At 43.9% G+C, this 23,658-nt stretch overlaps 1 protein-coding gene across 1 annotated transcript in view; it reads right to left on the minus strand.

Annotated features, from left to right (window-relative positions):
* LOC147712476 (uncharacterized) overlaps positions 1-23,658 on the minus strand; it is a 205,367-nt gene that overhangs the window by 76,759 nt on the left and 104,950 nt on the right. Inside the window, exon 2 of the mRNA XM_086923164.1 lies at positions 8,829-8,949. Within this exon, the coding sequence (XP_086779290.1) occupies positions 8,829-8,949 (121 nt within the window). The remainder of the gene's footprint in view (positions 1-8,828; positions 8,950-23,658) is intronic.

Here is a 23,658-nt window from a genome sequence, read left to right on the forward strand (position 1 = left end):
GCACTTTTCTGGGTGATCTTGGATTAAAAATAAACCTCTCTAAGACTTTCACAATGAATTGTGTATCTGGGTCTCGGAGCACTACTGGCCGAGACATCTTTCTGGAGGGAAGTAAGATAGCTAACACAAGGACCTTTTCATATCTTGGTGTCCTCTTTAGCTACAACGATACATGGAGTCAAGCAATCGCCCAAAAAAAACTGTCCTTTAAAAGATTAGGGAGGAAACCACCCAGGGAGCTTCTACATATATATAAGGGTCAGTGTGTATCGGCTGCGGTATATGGGGCTGGGGTTTGGGGCATCTCTAATCCGACTTCCCTGCAAACAGTAGAAAATATCTTTCTTCGCTTTATTCTTGGTGGTCCACCTGGTACATCCTCTTTCGTTTGCCATGAGAAGTTGGGTATTTCATATATTATGGATCTTATTAAACTTGAGCCCTTACTCCTTTGGCACAGGATTTGGTCTAGTGAACAGACCCAATTAAATTGTGATATCCTGTACGATTGCATGAAGCTAGATGGAGCTTTGAAAATTCCTTGGCTTAAGTACATATTCCAGTTTGCCAAAGATCTTGGTCATCCTGAGTATTATTTAAAACCGAACTCAATGACCCAAATGTCAAGGAAATCCTTGAAGAAAGATTGTTTGGATATATTGGGAGTTGTGAGATTAGCCGTTGAAGCCCCAAAACCCACAGTCATCTACCATCAACTAAGGCTTACAACTTTCAATATGGAACCCAACTTAAATTTTGTCTCTAAAGATCATGACAAAATGTTGTTAATGAGATTCCAATTAGAAATAGTCCACAGAATTTTGACTATCCCGCTTATGAATGACTGGTCAAGAGATCTCCCTCGGTGTATGTGTGATTTCACATCAGAACAGTCCACCATTCACTTATTCTTTTTTTGTACATTTTTTAATGAATTAAGGAAATTCTGGATACTTCCTATTTTAAGCTCCTTCGGCCAGAGACAATGTCGTCCAGCGCTCATTCGATTGCAATATTTAGAGAATTAACTTGTGGCTTGGAGGGTTTCTAGCTTCTTGAAGAAAGCTGTGAGGCTGAGGCAAAGTATGTGCTTTGATCCTTGATGGGCTTTTTCCCCTTTTAAACCTGTTTTGTCTACAAAATTTAAAATGTACAGTTTTATAATTCTCTTGAGATCTGTATTTTTATAGATCGTGATTTGTCTTTTGCATAGATTCTGAACCTTGCTTTTATGATTATTTGTATATGATCCAATAAAGCTTGATTTGAGTTTGAGTTGACATCTGGACCTGAGTTCTACCCTTGACTTGGTGTCTTGTGAAAGGTAATGGCAGGTGTACTGCAGAAATGATTTCACGGCATTTACTTTTAAATTGGTACCGCCACATTCTCAACTCTACTGTTGCGTACTTGATGGTAGTTGGACCAGCAGGCTGATTGGTTGGTGAAAATCTAGACTTCATCCACTTAGTGAAGCTTATAAACCCCAGTCCAGCGGACATATTCCCTCTTACAAAAGAACATTGCACATGCACTTTTACACAAGTGTCATGTTGAACGTGTACAAATAAATGAAGGATGCTTCCTGTCTTACTCTGATGGCTGAGTGCACAGCAAGCAGTGTTGATGGTAACACAGATGACATGAGGCAAGTGTGTCTAATATAGTTCGTTTATTACAACCACTTCCTATCTAGTAATCGTTCTTCTACAAGTCTACCTCTACCACTGCACCCAGGTCGTATCCTACTTTTTAGTATGCCCTTCTTCCGTGTCAACTTCTTGTCCTCCTCACATCCTTGCAAGAATTTCCTGCTCTGTAAATATGTAATATATGATTGTCCAAGCCTAATCACTGTTAAAATGTAATCCTGAGTGAATTTGTATATATTTATATCTCTAACCACTAGTATATGTAGTGGACCTTTGTACTTACTACCATTCCTATGTGATTTTAGAGTTTATCTGTTTGTATCTCTTCCTTGAGTGACTTTACAACTTGTACATTTGCAATGTTTCCCTCCTTTCACTCTACTTGTATGTATAACTCTAACCACTAGTATATGTGGTAGACCTTTGTACTTACTACCATTCCTATGTGATTTTAGAGTTTATCTGCTTGTATCTCCTCCTTGAGTGAATCTGACAAGCGCGGAGAATCACGCCGCACCCCTTAGGACCCGGCCTCTCCGGACCCCGCCCGCCCCTGGTCTCTAGTGGTTGGTCGGGCGGACGGCCTAATCGGCGTCCGGCCGACCCATTTCCGGTCCGGCGATATCGCGTGACCTGGGGGTCAGGGGGTGGAGACTCTGGGCCTATTTAGGGTCATCTCCCATGTGACTGGGGTCTCTGTTCCCGCTATCACTCCTGGATACCTGACTGCTCACGCCGGCACCTGGCCATTCTCGTGATCCTGGCCGGCTTTCAAAAACGAGGGATCAGTAGGTCCCGTCCCCACGCCTCCGTTAGATGCAGAGCAAGTTTACCCTTCTGTTCCCATTCTGAATGTGCCTGGTACAACTTGTACATTTGCAACGTTTCCCTCTTTTCGCTCCACTTGTAATTTGCATTTCTTTTCCTGTTTATATCTCTTATGTAACTCATGTAATCCAAAGTCCTTATGTAATGCAACTGGTTCTTTTGTAAAGCGCTCTGACACCTTCGGGTAATGTTTGCGCTCTACAAAATCGCATTAAATAAAATAAATTAAAAAATCAGTCCAGTGGAGTCCGATGAATACTGGTTCCTAATACTTCCACACTATCTTACCCCCTGCATAGAGAAACAACAGTCTGCCCATCGCTTCTGGAGCAGCATATTTAGGACTCCTTATTTTATTCATCCATATACTCATGCATGTGATTAAATATTCATCTGTGTACAAACGTAATAATCAAGGTGTTAGTATGTGGCTGTAGTTACCTGTAGTAGAAGCCACATTTATATAACTGAACTATAACCAAGATGTTTGCTTATGGTAACTGTATCCAGTTGACTAAATAGTCTTTTGTTTGTGCTGAGAAACTGATAGATTAGAGTCTCAACAGAAATTTGGCCGTGGAGGAGCAGTGCGTGAGGATGGGAGAGAACCTCCTGTACCAGGCAGAACTGACCAATATTACTCTCCATGGCTGTGCAGCTGTAGGCTCCTTTGTGCATTGGTGAGAACACGGGGAGTGTACCTGCTTCCATGAGACTGTGTACGCTGATTGGTTCATCAAGGAGTTGGCGGAGAGACGCTTCCAGAACCTTCCATTGTTTATTAATCGTGTGTCTCTTAGAATAGCTTACCAGATTCCACCCTGACTTCCCAGACGGACGAACTTTCATGAACTCTGCTGATTTCCCCTGCTTTGCGGGGATTGAACTTCATGCTTGAACACCTGAGCCTATCCTACTCAGAACCTTAATTTGGTTTGTCTGATAAAGACACCTTCCACTTAGAATACCCCCTTGCCTTATTTAGCTTAGGGAAGTTCCTTCATGGAATCTATCTACTTCCTTTTCTGGACTCTGTATATCATTATTTTGTGCTTCATTTTAAACCTAATGTACAAATTTAGATTGCAGGACTAAATGGATACATATGCTTATCTTATACATTGATTTAATGATTGATTGATGTGTAACTTTGACTACATTTGTTAATAAAACCTTCATGGTTTGGACACCTTCATCTGTGTTGTTCTTGTGTAGCCAAATTGTTTCACTGTGATTGAAATAAGTTGCTAATGCTAGCTCCTTTCAAACATTTTCAGTAGATAACTAAGGGTCAATTGGACCAGTGGCGACTTCTGAATGATGACTATACTAAAGCCTTTAGGTACAGAGAAGTCTGCTGGAGCAACTGCTATAGAAAATGATGGTTTGTCACTAAACTCTGCAGAGTAGGAAATATTCCAGAAACAGGTAGAACTTGACAGCCAATGTCGCTAAGGTCCATGGGCAAACTTTGGAGCTTTGGAAGTATTTTGGCAGTTCTGAAAGCATTTGCGGTGTCCGAGAGAGAGTAAGCAGGGAAGTAGATCACAAATTTTGTATGTGAAGCTTGTGCTATTTGTGTTGATGCTGTGTACCTCGTGGTGTGTTTCTACTTTAAGTCCGAGAAGGCAGCGAAGCTAGACCGAGGAACTAATTTGTTTCTTTATGTATATTACTTGTTTATGTTAATACACATGTGCATATTGTTAAGAAGCTGAAGTTATTATCACACTCGAAGTCCACGATCCGGGAATGGATAATAAATATATAGTGGTTCAACTTCTCTTTCAAGATTTATGATGTTGGTCGATGAAGTACCATCCGCCACACAATTAAGATAGGGAACTATAACTTAGTACTGTGAGTGTACTTCTAGTGATTGGTGATAGATTCTATTGCAAAAAGGAGAAGCTGCACTAGACAATGATTTCCTACTTGTCGAGATTTCACTATTGTGTGAGTGAAAGTTGAAAAGCTTTATTACCGGTTTAGCCCCTTGAGTGAGTGATAACTAGGGATTTCTTTGTAGAACATCGTAGAGTTATTTGTGCTTAGTAAAGGAGGGCGAGCCACTGCAAGGTGCTCAAACCTATGTCATCTGGTAGTGCACTGGTATTGGTCAGTTGGTGAGAGTTCCACTCAGCAATGGTCACTGCATCATCAGGTGACACACCTGAAAATGCTCTCACAGACGGTAGGTACTGATGGAGCAAGGATTCCCACGTTAAGTGACTTGCTTGTATTCATGAACCTCGAATAACGTTAATAAATTAACCAACATGTTCGTTTTACTAATTTTGCACATTTTCCATTATACGGGGCGACCGAGTGAAGCTTGCTTATGTGTTATTAACCTTAATATGCTTGCAACCTAAAATGGCCGCTGCTACGCGGGAATTTAGACTGCGCATGCGTCGGTCATAACCATGTGACGTGACGTATTCAATGTCTTGGTGGGAAACTAATTGCACATGCGCAATGAAGCTAAGATGGCTGCTCTGTCTTCTCACATGCTTAAAGCTTGCTTGCTGCTTTCTCTAAGCTGTTCGTTGTGCTAATCATAATGCTATAGTTTATTATAAAGTAATGGGAGTAGTGTAGTGATTCATTTTATACATTGAAATCATTTATTCTATGTCTTAAACTGTTTCTTTTCCATTTCATGTAACCCTTCGAAACTTGGCTTGTTCTATTGTGATATACTCCATCTTGAATAAAACTGTGTCTGCGCGAGATCCGCGAGTCTCCAGAGCAGATGACCTTTGATATCCCGCCAAGGAGCTGATTGACTGAAGAGATGCTCCTGACAACCTGAACTTCAACCTAGCTAGAAGAAGCTGAACCGTACTACAGTTGTAACAAATGTATACAAATATTGTATTCACCATTGTTAGCTGAAAAGCATATGTCATGAGAACCTGGAATTTAAGGGGCGGGTACAGAAATTGAATATTAAGCCTGATAAAGGTTAGAAAATAGGTGGTGGGATGACCTGACCTCCTCCTTTGTCCAATCAAAATTGGGAATCCTTACACTTGCAACATTGGGGGGTGGTACACTGACCCGAAAAATAGTATAAATAGCGTAGGTTTAGCTAGAGAAATTGTCCGACTTGTCCGAATAGCTGACCTGTCACTGACCCAACGCACTCTATAGGTGACTGAAACAGAGAGCTGCGGGGCACTCTGTTGGGAGGTTCGAGAAACTCATTCGGGGTTTTGGCAATTGAAAGTGCTGGCAAAGCACTTTGCTGGGAGGTTCGAGAACCCAATCGGGGTTTCGGCAGATTCCTTGCAGAGAGGGAGTAGCGCCGAAGGTGCAGGTGTTGGTCTTAACCTTTGGTGAACCAGTCCTGATCCGAATTCTGGGGTTATCCTGTCCTGACTGTCCATGAGCTGCACCTGCTCGCCTACTGGCACCTAAGTCCTTGGGGTTCTTCCCATCTTTTCCAAACTGACCCGTAGCCAGGGTTGGTCTTCACTCTATCCTAGGTAAATATAAAGTCTGTGTGGATAATTGTTTTCTAAATTGCGTCCTTCTCTTTACCCTCCCTGAAATTGCAAAGTTTTGATTGCATATGTTCCATTTTCTTTCCCGTCCCTTGGTAAATGAGAGATTCATGTATTTGCTGACTATTAGTATGTTCCATTTTTCAACTCACCTTTAGTAAATGCTAAATCATTTCTATTTAGTATATGTTCCTTTTCTTACCCTTCCTTTAACACCTTAGCAGCCATGGAACGTCCAGCTCCATTGCTGGACGTTCCATTGCGCAAGTGCAGTTGGAACGTCCAACGGCCGACGGCAGCACTTAAGGTGTTAAGGAGAAAAGCTGAATTTAATAACATGTCCCAAATCTTACCTTCCGTATAGTTTAATGGTACTGAAACCGAATTCTAGAATTACATAGTTGCATTTCTTTTTTACTGTTGTTGTATTTTGCGAAAATCTTTGGGTTAGTATGTTCCCTTTCTTTACCCTCCTTTAATCAAAGTTGCGAAAGGTTGTTATTTAAATATAGCATGTCCTTGTTCTTACCTTACCTTTATTCTAAGTTCTTAAATGCTTAGTATACTCTATCTCTTGCATAGCTATACGTTGTTCATGATTTTAATTATACATAGTTTGATCTGCTTTAACTTTATGCTCATGACATATGATGAAAATTAGATAAAACTTTAAACCTACCCAGAGTCTGTGGTTATTTTATATTTAGAAATATTATAAATGTTTTGAGTACCTAGCTTATAACTCAACTCCCTGATCCTAAGTGTTTAGGTTCCTTGTATCTACTTTGCTAGGTTATATATATAGGAATTAGTAGTGGAGAATCACAAATTATACTGATGGTAGTGCGTAAGTTACCCAAGTAAATGATTAAGGTGTGTAGTTTGTAAAAATTATGGGCTCAGGTGAGTATTAGTAAAAATTTCCAAGCTGGGTGACCTGCGCGCTCTTTCAGTACTATGATGAGATTGGACACCAACATCATTACGTATTGAAATCGTGATTTACTGGAGCTGTTGGTTCTTTAAAACCGAGATAGTTTACTCATGAATGTCTAAATCAGTGCAAAAATGAAATGTTTTAGGGTTTTGAAAGATTTTGCGAGGGATGATGGAAGGGTTCCTGTCTGAGAGGGCAAGGAGGCTCATCTGGAAAAAATGCTAGGTCATTACATGGCCAATGTCGTGCCCCACACATGTAATTAGCTTACCCAATGGAACAAGATCACTGAGTAAGAAGTGTATTTGCAATGTCCTCGCTATGAAACGTTTATACTGAATATAATTTGCAAATTTAAGACAAGTGTTATATGACGTGAAGCTCCACCTAGACCAGCATGGTATGAGCCTTTGAACGCCTGGGAAAATGCTGCAAAGTAAAGAAAAGTATCAGACTTGAGCTAAGATGGCAGTTTGTAGTTGGATGGATGCAAAGTGGGATGCAGTGCAGCAGGTGTACAGAAGAGAAATGGTGGAGGGAGTTCCATTACACCTAGGACTCCCTGTTTTCCGTTCTTACTGGTTTTTACAGATAAATACAGACAGAAAACATTTATTTTTGTGTATTTATTTTTAAATATGGATGAAAATGTAAATTGGTTTGTTTTTTACATTGTTCTAATTTCTGTGTGCCATGACTGCCAAGCCAAATAGCTGTGAGGGTTGAGGGTTGATGGATGGGAAAGGGGGTTCAAAAGGAAAGGGATTTTAGTAAATAGGATTTAATAGCAGTAGATATACAAAAGACTGATACTGACATTTGCATGTGCATTGATTTAACTTCAGCATGTGTTCACAGCACTGAAACCTGGCAGGCATTCAAGCATGAGTGCATAGTTATCAGCTAAATAAATGTGGATATATACTAATTTCAGCTTAATTTTTTCACAAAGACCATAATAAATATGGATAACTACAGATAAAATTATCAAAAAATAAATATGGATAAATACAGACGGAAATGTCAAAAAAATGAATACCATAAAACCAGGAGCTCTAATTATACCCAGTATTGCCAAATGGCAGGTCGAAGAAGAAAGCACAGGGAAATAAGGATACAGGTACCCAGGCTGAATCGAGCACAGATGCTGACTATTTTTTGGATGATATGCTGTCCTTCCAACCACCTCCAAACAACATAGTCTAATCTGCTGGTAGAACTGGTCGACGTCCCCCAGACAACGGTAATGAAACTACCACGCCTGATAGCCCAGTTCAGACTCAGATTAGCCCAACAGCCACAGCTCTGACAGCACCGACTCAGGTGGACCCAGTAGTGACAAACTCAATTGTTACCACTGCCCCAACCAATCCAATACCAGTAGTGACCACCCCTATTATAACAGCCCAAACTGCAACTATTCTCATTGTGACTTCCCTGACTGACATAGCTCTGGTTCCTGTAGTCTCAGGCACAATAACAGGTGACCCTGTTATTACTGCTGTGCCCACGACTCAGAACTCACAAACTATTGTACGGATCCCCAATCCAGTATTCAAAGCTTTTGACCTGAAACCCTGAAACCCACCGGACCCAATTTCTCAAGGTGGTACTGGGTTTTTGCATATGAAAGCAAGACCTTCAAGGGAGGGAACTTCCACGGCAAGTGCAGAGAGAGAGGCGGCTGGTAATAAGTGAAGGGATAATGGCATGCATGGGGAGAACCAAGACCGGCCCTGCTGTTCTTCCTCCCCTCATCTTTGTAGGGACTATGGCCTATGGACACAAGCCTGGTTCTAAGATGGGTCCCAAGTGATTGATCAATCTCTGGCAGGTGGAACGCCAGTCTTGCTTTGCCCATATCTTGGGCTGTGTCTCTCCTCTGTTGCCTAAGGCACTTACCTTTGTCACAGACAATCTGGTGAGGCAGAGGCCCTGTCGCAGACGGTCCATCTCAGTTGGGGAGTGTCCTGTGGTCCCCTTTGATACACCATAATCTTTAGCTTGAAAGTGTCCATAGGAACTGCAGGTAGAAAATAAAAGGTTGGGATGAAAATGCAGCAAGTCAGCAAACAATTTACAAAGCACAAGACCTTAAACTTGTGATGGGGGCTGTTGGTTTGGCGACAAACACTATGCCCAGGAAGTTTGCAGGAACACTGGATCTGACGCTAGAGTACATCATTGCTTGTGAACAAGAAAGTGACCAGTTAGCTGAAGAATGCTGACAACATTCTTACATTTTATCTCACAATTTGCTCAATTTTGTTTCAATAAAATATTGTTTAGTCTTAACACAAGGCGGCGTTGATAATATTCTGCTCCTAGACTTTAAAGAACACACTGTCTGAATCTCTGACCACACTATAGATGTAAAGTTTCCATGAGCACATGTTTGCTTTGACCCACACATTTTCACCGGTTTCCCGCTCACTTATAATTACTTACTTTGTTCTCTGCTCTCAAGCCCTACAGATCAACTAGACTACTTTTGATGTCGTCATTTCAGGTTTCGGGGTCCCCATTGCATTCAACTTGCCTTCTCACTAACGTACCGCCAGGGTACAATTGTTTCCAAGACACTATTCATTCAATCAATCAATTCACTTTATTCGTTTTTTGCATACAACCATAAAAGTCAGATAGAAACAGAATATACAAGAAAGTCATAAAACTGTAGTAATTAGGGGCAAATGCATTGTCCGACAAGCTGGGGTGCTGAAAGCTATTCGGGGCTCCCTCGCTTCCTAGGAGTCCCAAATTAAGGAGCTGGCAACCAAATATTACTCCTCCAATGACCCCGAGATGCTGGCCCTCTTGAAGGATATATTGCTTGCCTTTGAGGAGGAAGTGCAGCGTTAAGTTTTTGGGGAAACAGGACGAAGTGCGGAGACATGGGGAGGGTGATAGTCCGTCGAGGAAGCTGGCGGCGATGCTCCATGCCCCCACGATCCACTGCTTACATTCCCGTGCTGATAGTTGCACAACAGACCGTCATTAGAGGCCCAACAGGAGTAGTGGATAAATTCTCCAGATTCTACTCTGACCTATATACTATCACCCAGGAGTCCAGTCCGGGTGGTCTGATACCCTTTCTTGACTCACTGGAACTGCTATGGTTCAGTCAACGACATAGGGATTATTTAGATTTCCCTTTCATGGTAGAAGACGTTTTCCAGGTAATTAAGAGTTTGCGGCTAGACAAGGCCCCTGAGTTTGACAGCCTCACTACCGCCTTTCACAAAGCTTGTGTTGAGGAACTAGCGCCCCGCCTGTTAGCGGTGTACGAGGAAGCTCAAGTCACTGGCATATTGCCACCATCCATGTGCGAAGCTATAATTATAACTTTATTGTAACCCGGGAAACCTGAAAATGAAGTGGACTCCTATAGACCACAGTCATTAATAAACGTGGATGTTAAAATATTGGGGAAGTTGATTGCAAATTGACTGCAGCCTCTTCTCCCCCTAATCGCCCATCCAGATCAGTCAAGCTTTATCCCAGGGAGATCTACTTCACACAACCTTAGATCACTTTTCTAAGTATTACATTATTTACACTCAGAGGGCTATATTTCTCGACGCTACAAAAGCATTCGACACGCTTGAATGGCCTTATCTCTTCGCAGTTTTGGTCCTCATGGGGTTCAGCCCATTATTCATCAACATGATTCGCCTGTTATACACACGGCTGTTGGCTCGGATCCGTGTATATGGTCCGGTGTCGGAGCCCTTTGGTATCTCGAGGGGTATGAGGCAGGGGTGCCCGTTGTCCCCTCTGCTCTTAGCGATAGCAAAGGAACCACTGGCGGCACGCATTAGACAGCACCACACCACTAGGGGAATTGGTTTTAGCACACACATTCTCCTCATTTCCATATACGACGATGACGTCACACTGTATGTGCTTGACCAAGCGACTAATCTGGACTCCCTTTTCGGGTAATTCATTAAATTTGGCGGCCTTTCAGGCATTTCAATCAACTGGGCTATATCCATAATTTTCCATTGACGAACCCTACTATTCCGGTTCTCTCGCAGGAGATTTGGTCTTTGAACTATGGGTGTGCCATAACGTGGTTGGAGGAGAAGGTCACAGCGTGGGCAAAGCTCCAGCTCTCCCTAGCGGGAAAGATAGCACTTGTTAAGATGGTGGTTCTTACGAAATGTAATTATTTATTTGTAAACGTCCCTATTCCCTTAACACAAGCATTCTTCAAGTTCCTCAGGTCCCTTCGGATTTCACAGGTTTGGGCGGGTGGCCAAGCTCGGGTCTCATGGGATCTTCGGACACTCCCACTTTGTCAGGGTGGTCTAGGTACCCAGATATGCTGTTGTATGCCTGGTGCACCCAAGCACATTTTTTTCACTACTGGGTGAACCCAACTCCATTCCAACCACATGTGGCTGTCGAGACGGACGCGGCGGCACCTGCCCCTCTCTCGGTGACACTATATCAGAACTATGGACGACCCAGGGATGGCAGCGACACGGTGGAGACTCTGCGGTGGGCATGGAATGAGTTGAGAAGGAGGGCTGGCGCTCCTTTACTGTATGCTTCATCCATACCACTTGATTGGGGTTGTGTAGTGCACTCCTTGATCCTGTGTAAACTTTTTTAACGTATTTTTCCTTATCTTAGCCATACCACTGGCGCATAACTCTATGCTTCCGAACATAGGTGAAGGCATAAGCAAAACTATAGCACACAAGATGAACCTGTACACGTTCGCTGACCTATACCCTGACGATACATTCGGTCAACCCTGGTCGCGGAGGAGGGTCAATTGGTGCCTTTTTACCAAACTATTTGTCTACTATAAACTGCGGGCTCCCTGCCGTTTTTTACATGAGACTACCCCATGCCCCCGCCTACCCTGCTTGCCTTGGAGAATGTGCTAAGGTCAGCCACGCTGCGTCGTTTCATTACACAGATTTTTTAACACATGCAAACTTCAGCTCCCTTGACACAACCACGGCGCGACAGGCGTAGAATGATGAAATGGATACACCACTTACCGAGGCCCAGTGGGCATACTGTTTTGTCAACTCACCGCCGTGTCCTCGAACTATAAACTCCACCTGATACATTTTAAGTTTCTACATCGTTACTACAGGACACCAGTTGGGTTACACCGAATGGGACTAAGATGACAGCTATTGGCGTTGTGGGCTTGCACCAGCAACGTTTTTACATGTGGCATGGAGCTGTCCACGGCTAGCACCATTCTGGTCTGCTATATTCACAACGATCAATCTGATCAGCCGCGCCTGTAGATCCCACACCCTTGCTACGCCTATTGAACTACGTAAAAGACACGCCAGTCAAGGTTTGCAAACTACATGCAATGCTCCTTCTTTTTGCCAAACGCCAGATCGACGTTCATTGGGGGAGGATGAGGGCGCCTTCCACAAAGGGGTGGCTTAAAGACGTCACATTTGGGCATTCACAATTGTCTACACTTTGGGAATTAATGTCTACTACCTCCAGACCTAGAGCCACCTGGGAACTTTTTCTGAATTGTGCCCGGGAGTAACAGGAGGGGTGTTGGGGATGCACCAATGGTTACAGGGAATGAGGGGTAAAGTGGTAGCAAGGATGTTATACTGCTGTCCCACAACTTAACTTATATGTGTAATATATATGGGAGGATTGTTCTCGACTCCTGATACGATAGATATCTGGACTTCCACAGCAGGTTTTGTAATACAGTGGGCACATTCACTGAGTTATAATGGATGTGGCACGCAAGATACAACAGATGTAATGTATATGGTATGCAGTCTTGACAATGATTATGTATTGTAGTGTAGTTCCTATATTCCCAATAGACTCTGCGCATTGGAATAATATATCTTATAGATTTGACGTAGGACTTAGGTCAGTAGGTCTCTATCGAATATACTAAACTTAATTGTGAGTGCCAGCTAGCTCAGAGGTCACTAGAAACTTTCTCGAATTCACAAGAAGGAATTAGTTTCTGACAACCGCATAAACATGACAACTTTGTTTCCCTAGGACTGGAAAATATCTTCAGAGTCGTAGAAACAATAGATAAGTATTGCACCCAGTCAATCGTGCATGCTTCGTTTCTAGAGAGCTGCAGAGAAATAGCGAGAAAGGCGTTTTCAATAAAAGGTTTATTGAACAGTCTTCTTTCTCATGCAAGAGAGGTGAAATGCTACAACCGTTAGACAGAATGTAAATTATAATGCGTACAGCGAGAATAGTATTATGAAATAATACTGTAATAGCATTGTATGATTTCTAAGCCATATAAAAATACATACATAAATAACACAGGCTAAAATACTCAACTGGTGCTTCTAAAATACGCCTACCCCAATGTACCTAACCTATGTCTAGTACGAGGGAAGAAGTAAGTATTGTCTTTGGCATAGGTTTAGTTTTTGCCAAGAATCTACCAAAGGTTTCTCTAGGTTCTAATCAGCTCCATACCTTAGAATGAAGGAGGTCTGGAATCTCTGCCTCGGGGCTCGATTTCCCAACACCCGCAAGGGGAGTCTGAAACACTGGAGCTGGATTTCTCAGCAGAGGAGGGCAGCTTCCTGATCAGTGCGTCAGCTGGAGAGTTGGCTTCCTTCGGCACTTGCTGTAGCGAAGTGCGTCGGGCAAGTAGGTCGCCGAACTGCTCCGAACCACCGTGCTTTGCCATAGCAAGTGAAGGTATATTTATACCTTGAAGATGTTTAGGAATGCCATGTTTGACGTAAAGTCGGGCATATGAACCTCATGAATGAACCCCTAAGGAATAGATGTTCATTATAAAACTAACTGAGTTCTTTGAGGAATCAATATTCAAGCAAGGGGAAGTCCCTAACTGCTTCAGCTGTTTTTCTAAAAAATCGTTGTGACGTTTGGTGAACTGATGGAAGTAGCCATGCCTGTATTAGGGTTGCATGGGGTATGACTAAATAAAGGGCTTGATTCTATGCCTATATAAGGGCAACGTGAATTGTACCTATATAAGGGCATGAATCGGCGATATCTATTTGGAATCTAAAACGCCATGCAACAGTATTGTACAATCACTGGCTAGTTGTTTACAATGTTTGTAACATTGTATTTTATTTTTATTTTTGGGGAAATTCCAATAAAAAGAAATTTTAAAAAAAGTCTATGGGGAGGAGCTTCGGGCGCATCCAAGATGGCCGCTTGAGCTTAGGGCTCCCGAGACCCTTGTAGCCCTCGGAATATATCCTGTTGTTTATCCTGTCCACTGTGGCGTGCTTATTGCAGCGGAACCGACGGTGTGTCGATTGCTGAAAACCGTATCCCGAACGTCCCCCGGGGACCAGAGTTAGAGATCTGGACAGTTTGAGGCCTGTATCTCTTGGAGTCCCGGTGTTTGAGTTGGCGCTGTGCCCGAACGGTAATGCGACAAAAACGGCTCTGAAGACCGGAAATGACTGGCCCTGCCTCACGACTCCCACTTTGGTTTCACTTTCGATCTCTCTTGGAACTCCCAGATACCTCGTTGGGATCCATTCCGAGATATTTGACACCCTGATAGACGACAAAAGATCCTAGAATAAGGGTGCTTTCACAGAGTGCAGAATTGTGGAATCGAGATTGATGGTTTTTGCTGCGTGTCGCCCCAGTTGCTGTGCTGAGGCCTAAGATCTTTTCAGATAGCACAAACTAGCTGATGGCTGCCGGACACTCCTGAAGAATCGTCAGTAAGATATCGGCCTGAATATAGAGCCTGCCTCTCGCTTCTGCCGGGACCGAGTGACGAACGTCGTCCCACAATGGCGGCTAAGCCAGAGGGTGAGAAGCGACAACTGAAGTCCACAAGAGGGGGAAGGTATACCCAAACTAATAACATGGACCGGTATGCACAGACTAAAGGGTCTCCTGGTGGAGCGGCGAAGTCGGAAGAGGGAGCTAAGGAACTTTCTATGCTGGAAGCGGAGCCGACGCTACAAGATGTGATGATCGCCATTGACGGTATCAAGTCCTCACTCGGACAACAGATGGAAACCCTGACCCATAAAGTAGATGCTGTATCAATTGAGGTAAATCTGATTCGGGCAGACCTCGCGAAGACAAGTGAAAAAGTCAAATCACTTGACATCAAGACTGCTGGTCTTACTGACGATGTAACCGAACTGCAATCGGCGGTTCGGAAATTGCGGGCCTAAAATGATCTGGCTATCCGTAGACTAGAAGATTTTGAAGGACGGGCCCGTAGGAACAACGTACGCCTTATAGGAGTACCGGAAAAAGCGGAGGGGCAAGCAGCTGATCTCCTTGTCGAGGAACTGGTACTTAATCATCTGAAGCCCAAAGGTCTGAGCAATTTCTTTATCGTCGAGAGAGCGCACAGAGTCCCCGCAGGTAGGCCGCGTGTCGGTGCCCCGCCTCGACCTTTGATTATTAGAATATTTAATTTTAGAGACAGAGATGCGGTCCTCCAGGCCTCCAGATCTATGGGCCCCTTGAAATATAAAAACTCATCCATCAGTTTTTTTCCGGACTTCACACAGGTGGTCCAGAAGCAGAGAATGCGCTTTATGGGAATTAAGCGGAAGCTTCGTGACCAGCGACTCAAGTACGCCATGCTATGCCCGGCCAAGTTGAGAATTGAACATAAGGAGAAGGCTTATTTCTTTGATACACCTGAGGTTGCAGCGGACTGGTTGGACACTTTAACTGCCTAGCAAGAACCCCAGAGACAAAGTGGTGACGAAGGTGGGGGCTCGCACGAACAAGAATGAGTAGTCCTGATGTTGGGAACCGGGAAACAATTGGGGATGGACTACTTCGGTGTTCTCTCTGATGAAAATGTTTTTGACACAGTGAATATGGGGGTTCAACGGGCTATCGGTGGGTCTCTTCCCTCCTCAGATTTCTCTTTTTTGGGTAGATTAGTTTAGAAGTGGGGACGACAGGCACACTGCAAGTTGGGGAGACTAGAGAGTCGTACGCAGGGGTGCAGGGAGGGGGGTAGTACAACGGGAGTTTTGGTGGGAGGAGGGGTGGGGTGTCCTTTTTTTGTGCTGTTTTTATATCCTTTGTATTTTCCCAAGGCATCGTAATCCGAGATTGTTTATTGATGTTGCAAGGACTAGAGAGGGGTTGGACCTTCTTCATGTTTTATGATGGGGGTAGAGGGTTGCGAGTTCTGAGTTGGAACGTGAATGGGTTGGGGGATAAAATCAAGCGCAGTGTTGTCTTGCAATTCCTTAAAAGACATTCTCCCGATGTTGTACTACTCCAGGAAATGCATTTGGTGGGTAATGCTTGTAGTGCGATGCACAGGAAAGGCTACCGGATGGTTGCGCATGCCGGATTTACTCTGGGGTCCCGAGGAGTTGGTATACTTCTTAGAAACTCTCTTCCATTTGTAGTTGACTCCGTAATTGCGGATGAGAGGGGTCGATATACAACAGTGCCGGGTCGTTGGGAGGGATACACTCTCTCCTTGGTCTCGATTTATGTCCCCCCTGGCCTGCAGGCCACCACCTTTGTGGACCTTTGTAAAATCATTCTAGACCTCGTCGATACTGGGTGGGGATTTCAATGCTGTGGTTTCCGGCGCCATTGACAGGTTTCCGCCCGAGATGTGGGACGGACGCAGAAATGGCTACCTGAATTTTTAGAGACTCTGGGTTTGGTGGATAGCTGGAGATTGTTTCATCCTACTCAGCGACAATATACCTTCCTCTCTGGTGCCCATGGTAGCCTCTCTCGAATCGATTATGCCCTAGTACCGGCGGCCCAGGCGTCGTATATTACTGAAGTGAAACATCTAGCTAGGGGCATTTCTGATCACTCGCCGCTCTGGTTTAAGTTTGAGATGACCCTGGGTTCCGGTGGTAGGCTCTCCCCCATTAACCCGTGGCACTTGGGTAATCCTAAAATTCGCAAGGAATTGTTACGAACGTTAGAGTACTATTTTCAGGAGAATGAAGGATCGGTCTCCTCCTCGATTTCGCTGTGGAGGCCTTTAAGACGGTGATTAGGGGTCAAGCCTTGTCCCTTATCGCGGGAGTCAACAAACAGAAAGAGAAGAGGTGGTTAGGGTTGAATCAGAGATAGCAAATATCGAAAATGAAATAGAACAGGAAGTTACCCGGTCTAGATTACATGTTTTGAAACTTAAGCAGCTTGAGTACAGGAAGCTGGTCACAGACAGTGCTAAAGCCTTGAGTCGTGAACAGCAAGGGCGTCTTTATGATGTTGGGGAGAAGGCACGTAAACTGATTGCTTGGTTGGATAGGAAAGATAGAGCAGATCGAGTGCTTCCTGAAATTGAAACGAAGGAAGGTACTAATGTTACTGACCCACAGGGGATAATAGATGTTTTTGCGGATCATTTTCGTTCCGTTTATACTTCCGTCTCGGATAGACCGGAGGAGGATTCGCATCTACTGTTGAGGGATATTCAACTTACTTGTTTGTTGGAGGAGGATTGCGACCTCATGGATGGTAAACTTACCGCTGATGAGATCGCCTTGGCAGTGCTTTCTTTAAATTCGGGGAAAGCAATGGGTCCTAATGGTCTCCCAATCGAGTTACATAAACTAAGACCAGATAGATTGCCCCCTATTTAAAGGATATGTTTTTGGAAGCTCGAAATTGTAGAGTGTTGCCCCGAGACCAAAGAGTGGCCTCGATAGTAGTGATACCTAAGGAGGGGAAGCCGAGAACCAGGTGCGCTTCTTATAGACCGATCTCGTTGCTGAACTCGGAACCAAAGATATTGGCTAAAGTGTTGTCGAATAGGTTGGTCAAGGTCATCAGTGGATTAGTACATCCTGATCAATCTGGATTTATCCCGCATAGGAATACGGCATTGAATCTGAGGCGCTTGCATGGAGTTCTGGCCAGGGCGCGTACATTGCGAGAACCGGCCATATTAGCGTCTTTAGACGCGACGATGGCCTTTGATACGGTAGAATGACCATATCTCTGGGCCGTGTTGGCTAAATTTGGTTTTGGCCCTGATTTTATTAACTGGGTGCGCTTGTTGTACACTGAGCCTCTTGCGCAGGTTGTTGTGAACAATCGTGTCTCGGGGTTATTTTGTATTGGGCGGGGGAACTAGGCAGGGGTGCCCGCTTCCCCTCTTTTGTTTTCACTAGCTCTTGAGCCCCTAGCGGCCTGGATCCGTTGGGAGCCTTCGATAAAGGGTATTCGTTGGTCTGCTCAGTTCGAAGATCGTGTTTCCTTAAACGCTGATGATGTTTTGCTTTATTTGACTTCTCCCAGGAAAACCCTTAATGTTGTTTGTGATGTCTTGGCCTCGTATGGTAGAAATTCAGGATTGGTAATAAATTGGGCAAAATCCTATCTTTATGTATTATGTGGTGATACGCCTGTCCTCCCTCGTAATTGTCCTATTCAGATAGCTCAGAACAGGTTTAAATATCTCGGGATCTATGTTTCAATGGATCCCACACTTCGATGCGACATGAATCTCCTTCCTCCATTGGCTCGGCTGAAAAGTGATGTAGCTGGCTGGAAGAAACTTCCATTGTCCCTACTAGGGCGAGCGGCCCTTTTCAAAATGATGTCCCTACCCTGATTTCTTTATGCCCTCCAGAATACCTTGGATGTGGTGCCATCCAGCTATTTTCGAGAAGTAGAGGGACTGCAGCGTAGCCTACTTTGGGATGGCAGACTACGTATAGCGTTGGCCAAGTTGACACTCCCATGGTATGACGGAGGTATTGTCTTCCCAGATATAAAGAGATACTATTGGGCATCACAGTTGGGAACTATAAACCATGGTACCTACGGATCTACTATGGATCCGGGCTATGCAATGGATAAATGGCTGCTCCCTGGCGGAGATTACAGTAGAGCGCTGTACACCAAAACTGTGGAGAAAGGTCTGACTTGACCCACCAGAGTTGCTGTTCGCATATGGCATGACGCTCTTTGTTCGTTGGGATGTAAAGACCATCTTACTTTGGCTACCCCGTTATTTGGTTCGGATAAGTTGCGCAGTTTGTGGAATTCGAAGGGTTTTTCTCGATGGGATTTGATAGGGATCACCACTGTTGGGAATGTTTGCGTGAAGGGAAGAGTTAAATCATTTACTGAATTACAAACTGAATATGAACTGAGTGGGACAGAGTACTTTCGCTATGTGCAGGTGCGGCATGCATTGAGGTCGGTGTTCCCTGATGGGGAGGAGATACCGGAAGCGTCCCCATTAGAAGATCGAATATTGGATGGACATCTACCAGATCGCACCATTTCTCTTATTTATAAAAAGTTATTAAATCATAGAGCAGATCTCCTAGTAGACTTAACGGATAAGTGGACGCAGGAGGGTATCAAAATTGATGATGAGGATTGGCAATCAGCAATTTCTTCCCCTAAGGAAGTGGCGATCCCGGCAAGATTGAGGCTTGTTCACTTGAAAATACTGCACAGGGTCTATGTCACTGGTCCGCGTCTGGTTAAAATAGGTTTAACGAGAGATAGTTTGCGTAAACGTGGTTGCGGCCAGTTGGGGACGTTTCTTCATATCCTGTGGGAATGCCGATATATGATAGACTACTGGAACAGTGTCCATAATGTCATGCAGGAGGTGACAGGGGTGGCTCTCTTGCCGGAAGCTAGGAGATGTATATTGAACATTTGGGAGCCTACGGACCTGAACATTGCACAAACTCGATGGGTCACTCTGGGGGCTATGATTGCTAAGCGAAACATAGCACAGCAGTGGGGAGCGGCTAGGCCGCCTACTCTGGAAGGATGGATAGAAAGTATGGACTGGTGTATGTTCCGTGAAGAAAATGTTTATCTGGCACGGGGTCGCCCTAGAAAGTGAAACAACATTTGGGGACCCTGGAACCAATACAGAGGGAATATATGTGTACCACCTGTAACGATTGTTTTTGATACTCCTCCTTCCCCATGACCCTTACGTGTTAATTTGTCTGATATTTGTGCTCCATGCCCCCCCTCTGATTACAATTTTTCTGTATCATGTGTCGAAGCTGTTACTGACCCTCCTCTGCAAAGTGTAACGATGTCCTTTTTGATGCCTTGTTTTAATACAAAGAAATATAAAAAAGTATCATAAACTGAGTCTGCCAAATAACAACGGGTGCTGTACATCAAAATTAAAATATAAATATAGTGAATGTATAATTTATGTTTAAAAAAGAATAAAAAGACCATACAAAGACTAAGTAAAGGGTAGCGATACATCCAGGGACACTAATCAATCGTCAACTTAAAGCCATTGGCAGAACCCTACTTTTAACGGCAATATAACTTGCCTGAAGAGTACATACGTAAAGGGCTAGATATCCAGCATGCAATACATTTTACAAGAACATTAGTGCACATTGTTACGACAACCTATCTACTATGTTCAAAGCCGTATAACAAGAGCTGTACGAATGGATTCACCGTCAGCTACCAAAATAGCTTGGTAAACTCTGCATCTGCTTCAGCAATGTCAGTGAAACCCTGAAGGTGAAATTCTTTAATTCTTGCAGCGCCTCTCTGTCCCCATAATGAACTGGCTTCTGAATTAATACACATGCTCAGGTTGTCCCTGGAATCTTGACACTATTACGGACAACATCATTAGGCATTTGAAAAAGGCCACTAACTACATGAAGTTAGCAAACGTTATACAAAACTAAGGGCTGCCAGACTGGTTGACAAGAAAGTAGCCCTTCAAGACAGAAAGACTACCTCAGGGTCGGTCCGCTCCAAAAGAACCACATGAAAGCAGTAGGTACTTCAAGCAGCACACACCGCTTTCAGCAGTACTAAATTCCTAATTTCTGGCACAATGCTGGCAGCAAACTTTTGGGATGGAGTTTCTAGCCTCCTCTTCCAAATTGCGAGATGATCCTGAGAAACAGTTACTGGCAGAGGTACTGAAGGATGAAAACCATTAGCCACTGAAAAAATGCTACTTTTCTTTTTGTTTGAAAAAAATCTGTATTCAGAACACACCCTCTTAATTCAAAACCGATGCGTTTGGAGCGTGCCTTAAATAAAATCATCTACAGACCTATACACAAATAATATCTGAGATGGCTTGGGAAAGGCTCCCCACATCTGAGCTCCTCCAGGTCTCCAACCCCCTTATTCAATGTATTGATGCCAGTCCGTTAGAGAACAGATAGAAGCTGCACGCTGCACTGGTAGACAAAAAGAGATCGAAAAAATGGATGGACAGCGAAGCATGTGGGATTCCTCACAATATGTTAATTTCCAATGTATTACTGTATAATAGTGCATACATCTATGGTAGTAGTTTAGGCTAGTAAGTAAACTGTAAGAAATAGAATCTCCTCAGATAAAGGGGGTTAAGAGTTTAATCACAAATATGTTTGCAGGCTGTACACTCCAATAATCTAAAAATAGTGTTATATACTTGGAGCTTTAGGCTGGCATGTGTGCCATATATTTTCCATACATTATACAGCTAATTCCGATAGAGGACCATGAATAACTCATTGCCCCACTCTCCTGGCTAAAGCTACTTTAACTTGCAGCAGCCAAAAAAAAGCAGATCAGCCACTCTTTCATGTTCACCAAGGTCTTGGAAACATAAGAAAGACCACCAATTCAGCAATCAATCATTCAGTGTGCTGGCAGCCCTTCTATTGCCACAACCCTCAATGAAAAAGCTGCTCCGGCCAAGCTGACTGAGGAGCAGCCAAGAGACTTATCAGAAGGGATTGGAGGGATGGGGTTTGTCAGGAGGCTAGCCGCTGGCGGTATCAGAGCTGAAGTCTCCCTCACTGGCCTAAATCCCCACTTCATGTAGACTCTCAATAATTCGGGAGGACAAGTATTTTTATTTATTTTTACAATAAAGCACTTACTTGTGATTACAAGCTTTAAACTACAGGCTGCCTGATGGTCCATCTCATGAAAGGCCTATTTGGTGCAGGATTGAAAAGGTCTTTGTTAAAACATTGTGATTTGTGTATGGAGAGGCACAATCTGTTTCCTCCTATTCCACATACAATAAAAACGTAGAAGGAATGTGTGCATCTGCTAGAAGATAAATTCTGCTATTCAGGATGAACTAGCATTCTTAATGACAGAATACTGGAAAACTCAGAATGTAAATGACGTTTGGAATGGGAATTATATTGAGTTACAATGACGGAGTGCCATTATCAAGTGGTGCCAGACCACACATTACGCCTCATGCAACTTCGAGGTGTTCTCTAGCACGTTGGTGTTATATTACACCTTATAGTTACATTGTAGCTCAATATTGGTGCTACCGCCGCTACTTGAAATGTTTTGACCAGGACGTGTGCGGTAGTCTACTTCTGTCCCACTTAATTCTCTTGCCCGACTGTGGACTAAACTTAGCTAACCACTGAGTCTATCTGATTGGTCTCAGTAGCTACTTTCTGTGGCTTCATTTACATGGGTTTCATCAGGATAAATAAATACCATTTACAGAATAGAACTAATGGTTAAGAAACCTCATTTGATATCCACCCAGCTGCATATTTTCGATCTATCTAATCGGCCCACTTGGACTGTGATTACTTATGCATCCAGGAGCTTCGAGTTGACTGTATTTCCACGTGATTTGATAATACATATGCCGTAATATTTTACCCCATTAGCCTTGAAAAAGTCCCTGTACTATTTCATAGTACGGACGAAACACGTGTCGGCTGTCGTTTTATCAATTGGAAAATTACTTTTAAGAAATCAATAAAGGAAAAGATGAAACAAAATATGAGCTTTACTCATCTATTTGTCCTGCATCCTATTTGGAACTACTGACATCACTTGGATTTATTGTTGCCTAGACTTTATACTGCATTAGTCTAATATATATTTACATTGTAGGATTGTGCTCTCCTGACCATCGTTGCCTGTATGTTTTCTTGTCAATCCTCTGGCTTGATAAGTTGTGTTCCTTTCTGGTAGTGGGGGATATTGGTCCATGTAGCACTCCGTCTTTGACATTGAGAAAGATCCTATTGACTGTCCAGTACTGTTTTCTATTTCTAGTGAATGGGCGGTCTTTTCCAACCTTTTGGAAACACCACTACCGATCTGTGTATATAAAATTAAATGACAGTAAATTAAAGATGCAAGAGGCTGTTACTGCACATATAATAAGAATAACAAGATTAGCTATAAAGTGCCCTACGTCCTCCTGTGTCCGCAGAGACAGAGCGTTTTGGACACAATGGGGCTGATTATGATGGCGGATTTCCCGCATCCACCGGGCCGGCGGAAGCCACCGCCGGCCCGGAGGATGCGGGAAATCCGCCACGGAGGCTACAAAGACCCACCGCCAAATTAGGATGGCTGGTGGGTCTGAGAATCTGTCCTCCGCTTTTCCGCCGCGGTCGCCTTCCGACCGCGGCGGAAAAGCATTAACATGGCTGGTGGTGTCTATCAGACACCGCCTGCCACATTAGGATGGAGTAAAAAGTATGCTTTACCACGGCGGCTTTTCCGCCGTGGAAAAGCATACGGACCTTCACTTCGGGGGCCCGTTGCGGGCCCCCTGGGTGAAGGAGGGGTGGTGGGTGCACATGGGGGGTACCTATGGTACCCCCCTGCATTTGCGTGGACAAAGCGGCAGGCACCGCGCGGTGCCTGCTGCTTTGTGCACGCAAATGCTGTGCATGCATTTTTAACATTGCGGCGGGTGCAGCTTGAAGCTGCACCCGCCGCAATGTTAAAGATTGAGGATGTGACCGCCACCCTGGCGGTCACATCCTAATCTGCACGGAGGGAC

The sequence above is a fragment of the Lissotriton vulgaris genome, chromosome 5 (assembly GCF_964263255.1).
Source record: "Lissotriton vulgaris chromosome 5, aLisVul1.2, whole genome shotgun sequence".
NCBI classification, from domain to species: Eukaryota; Metazoa; Chordata; class Amphibia; order Caudata; family Salamandridae; genus Lissotriton; species Lissotriton vulgaris.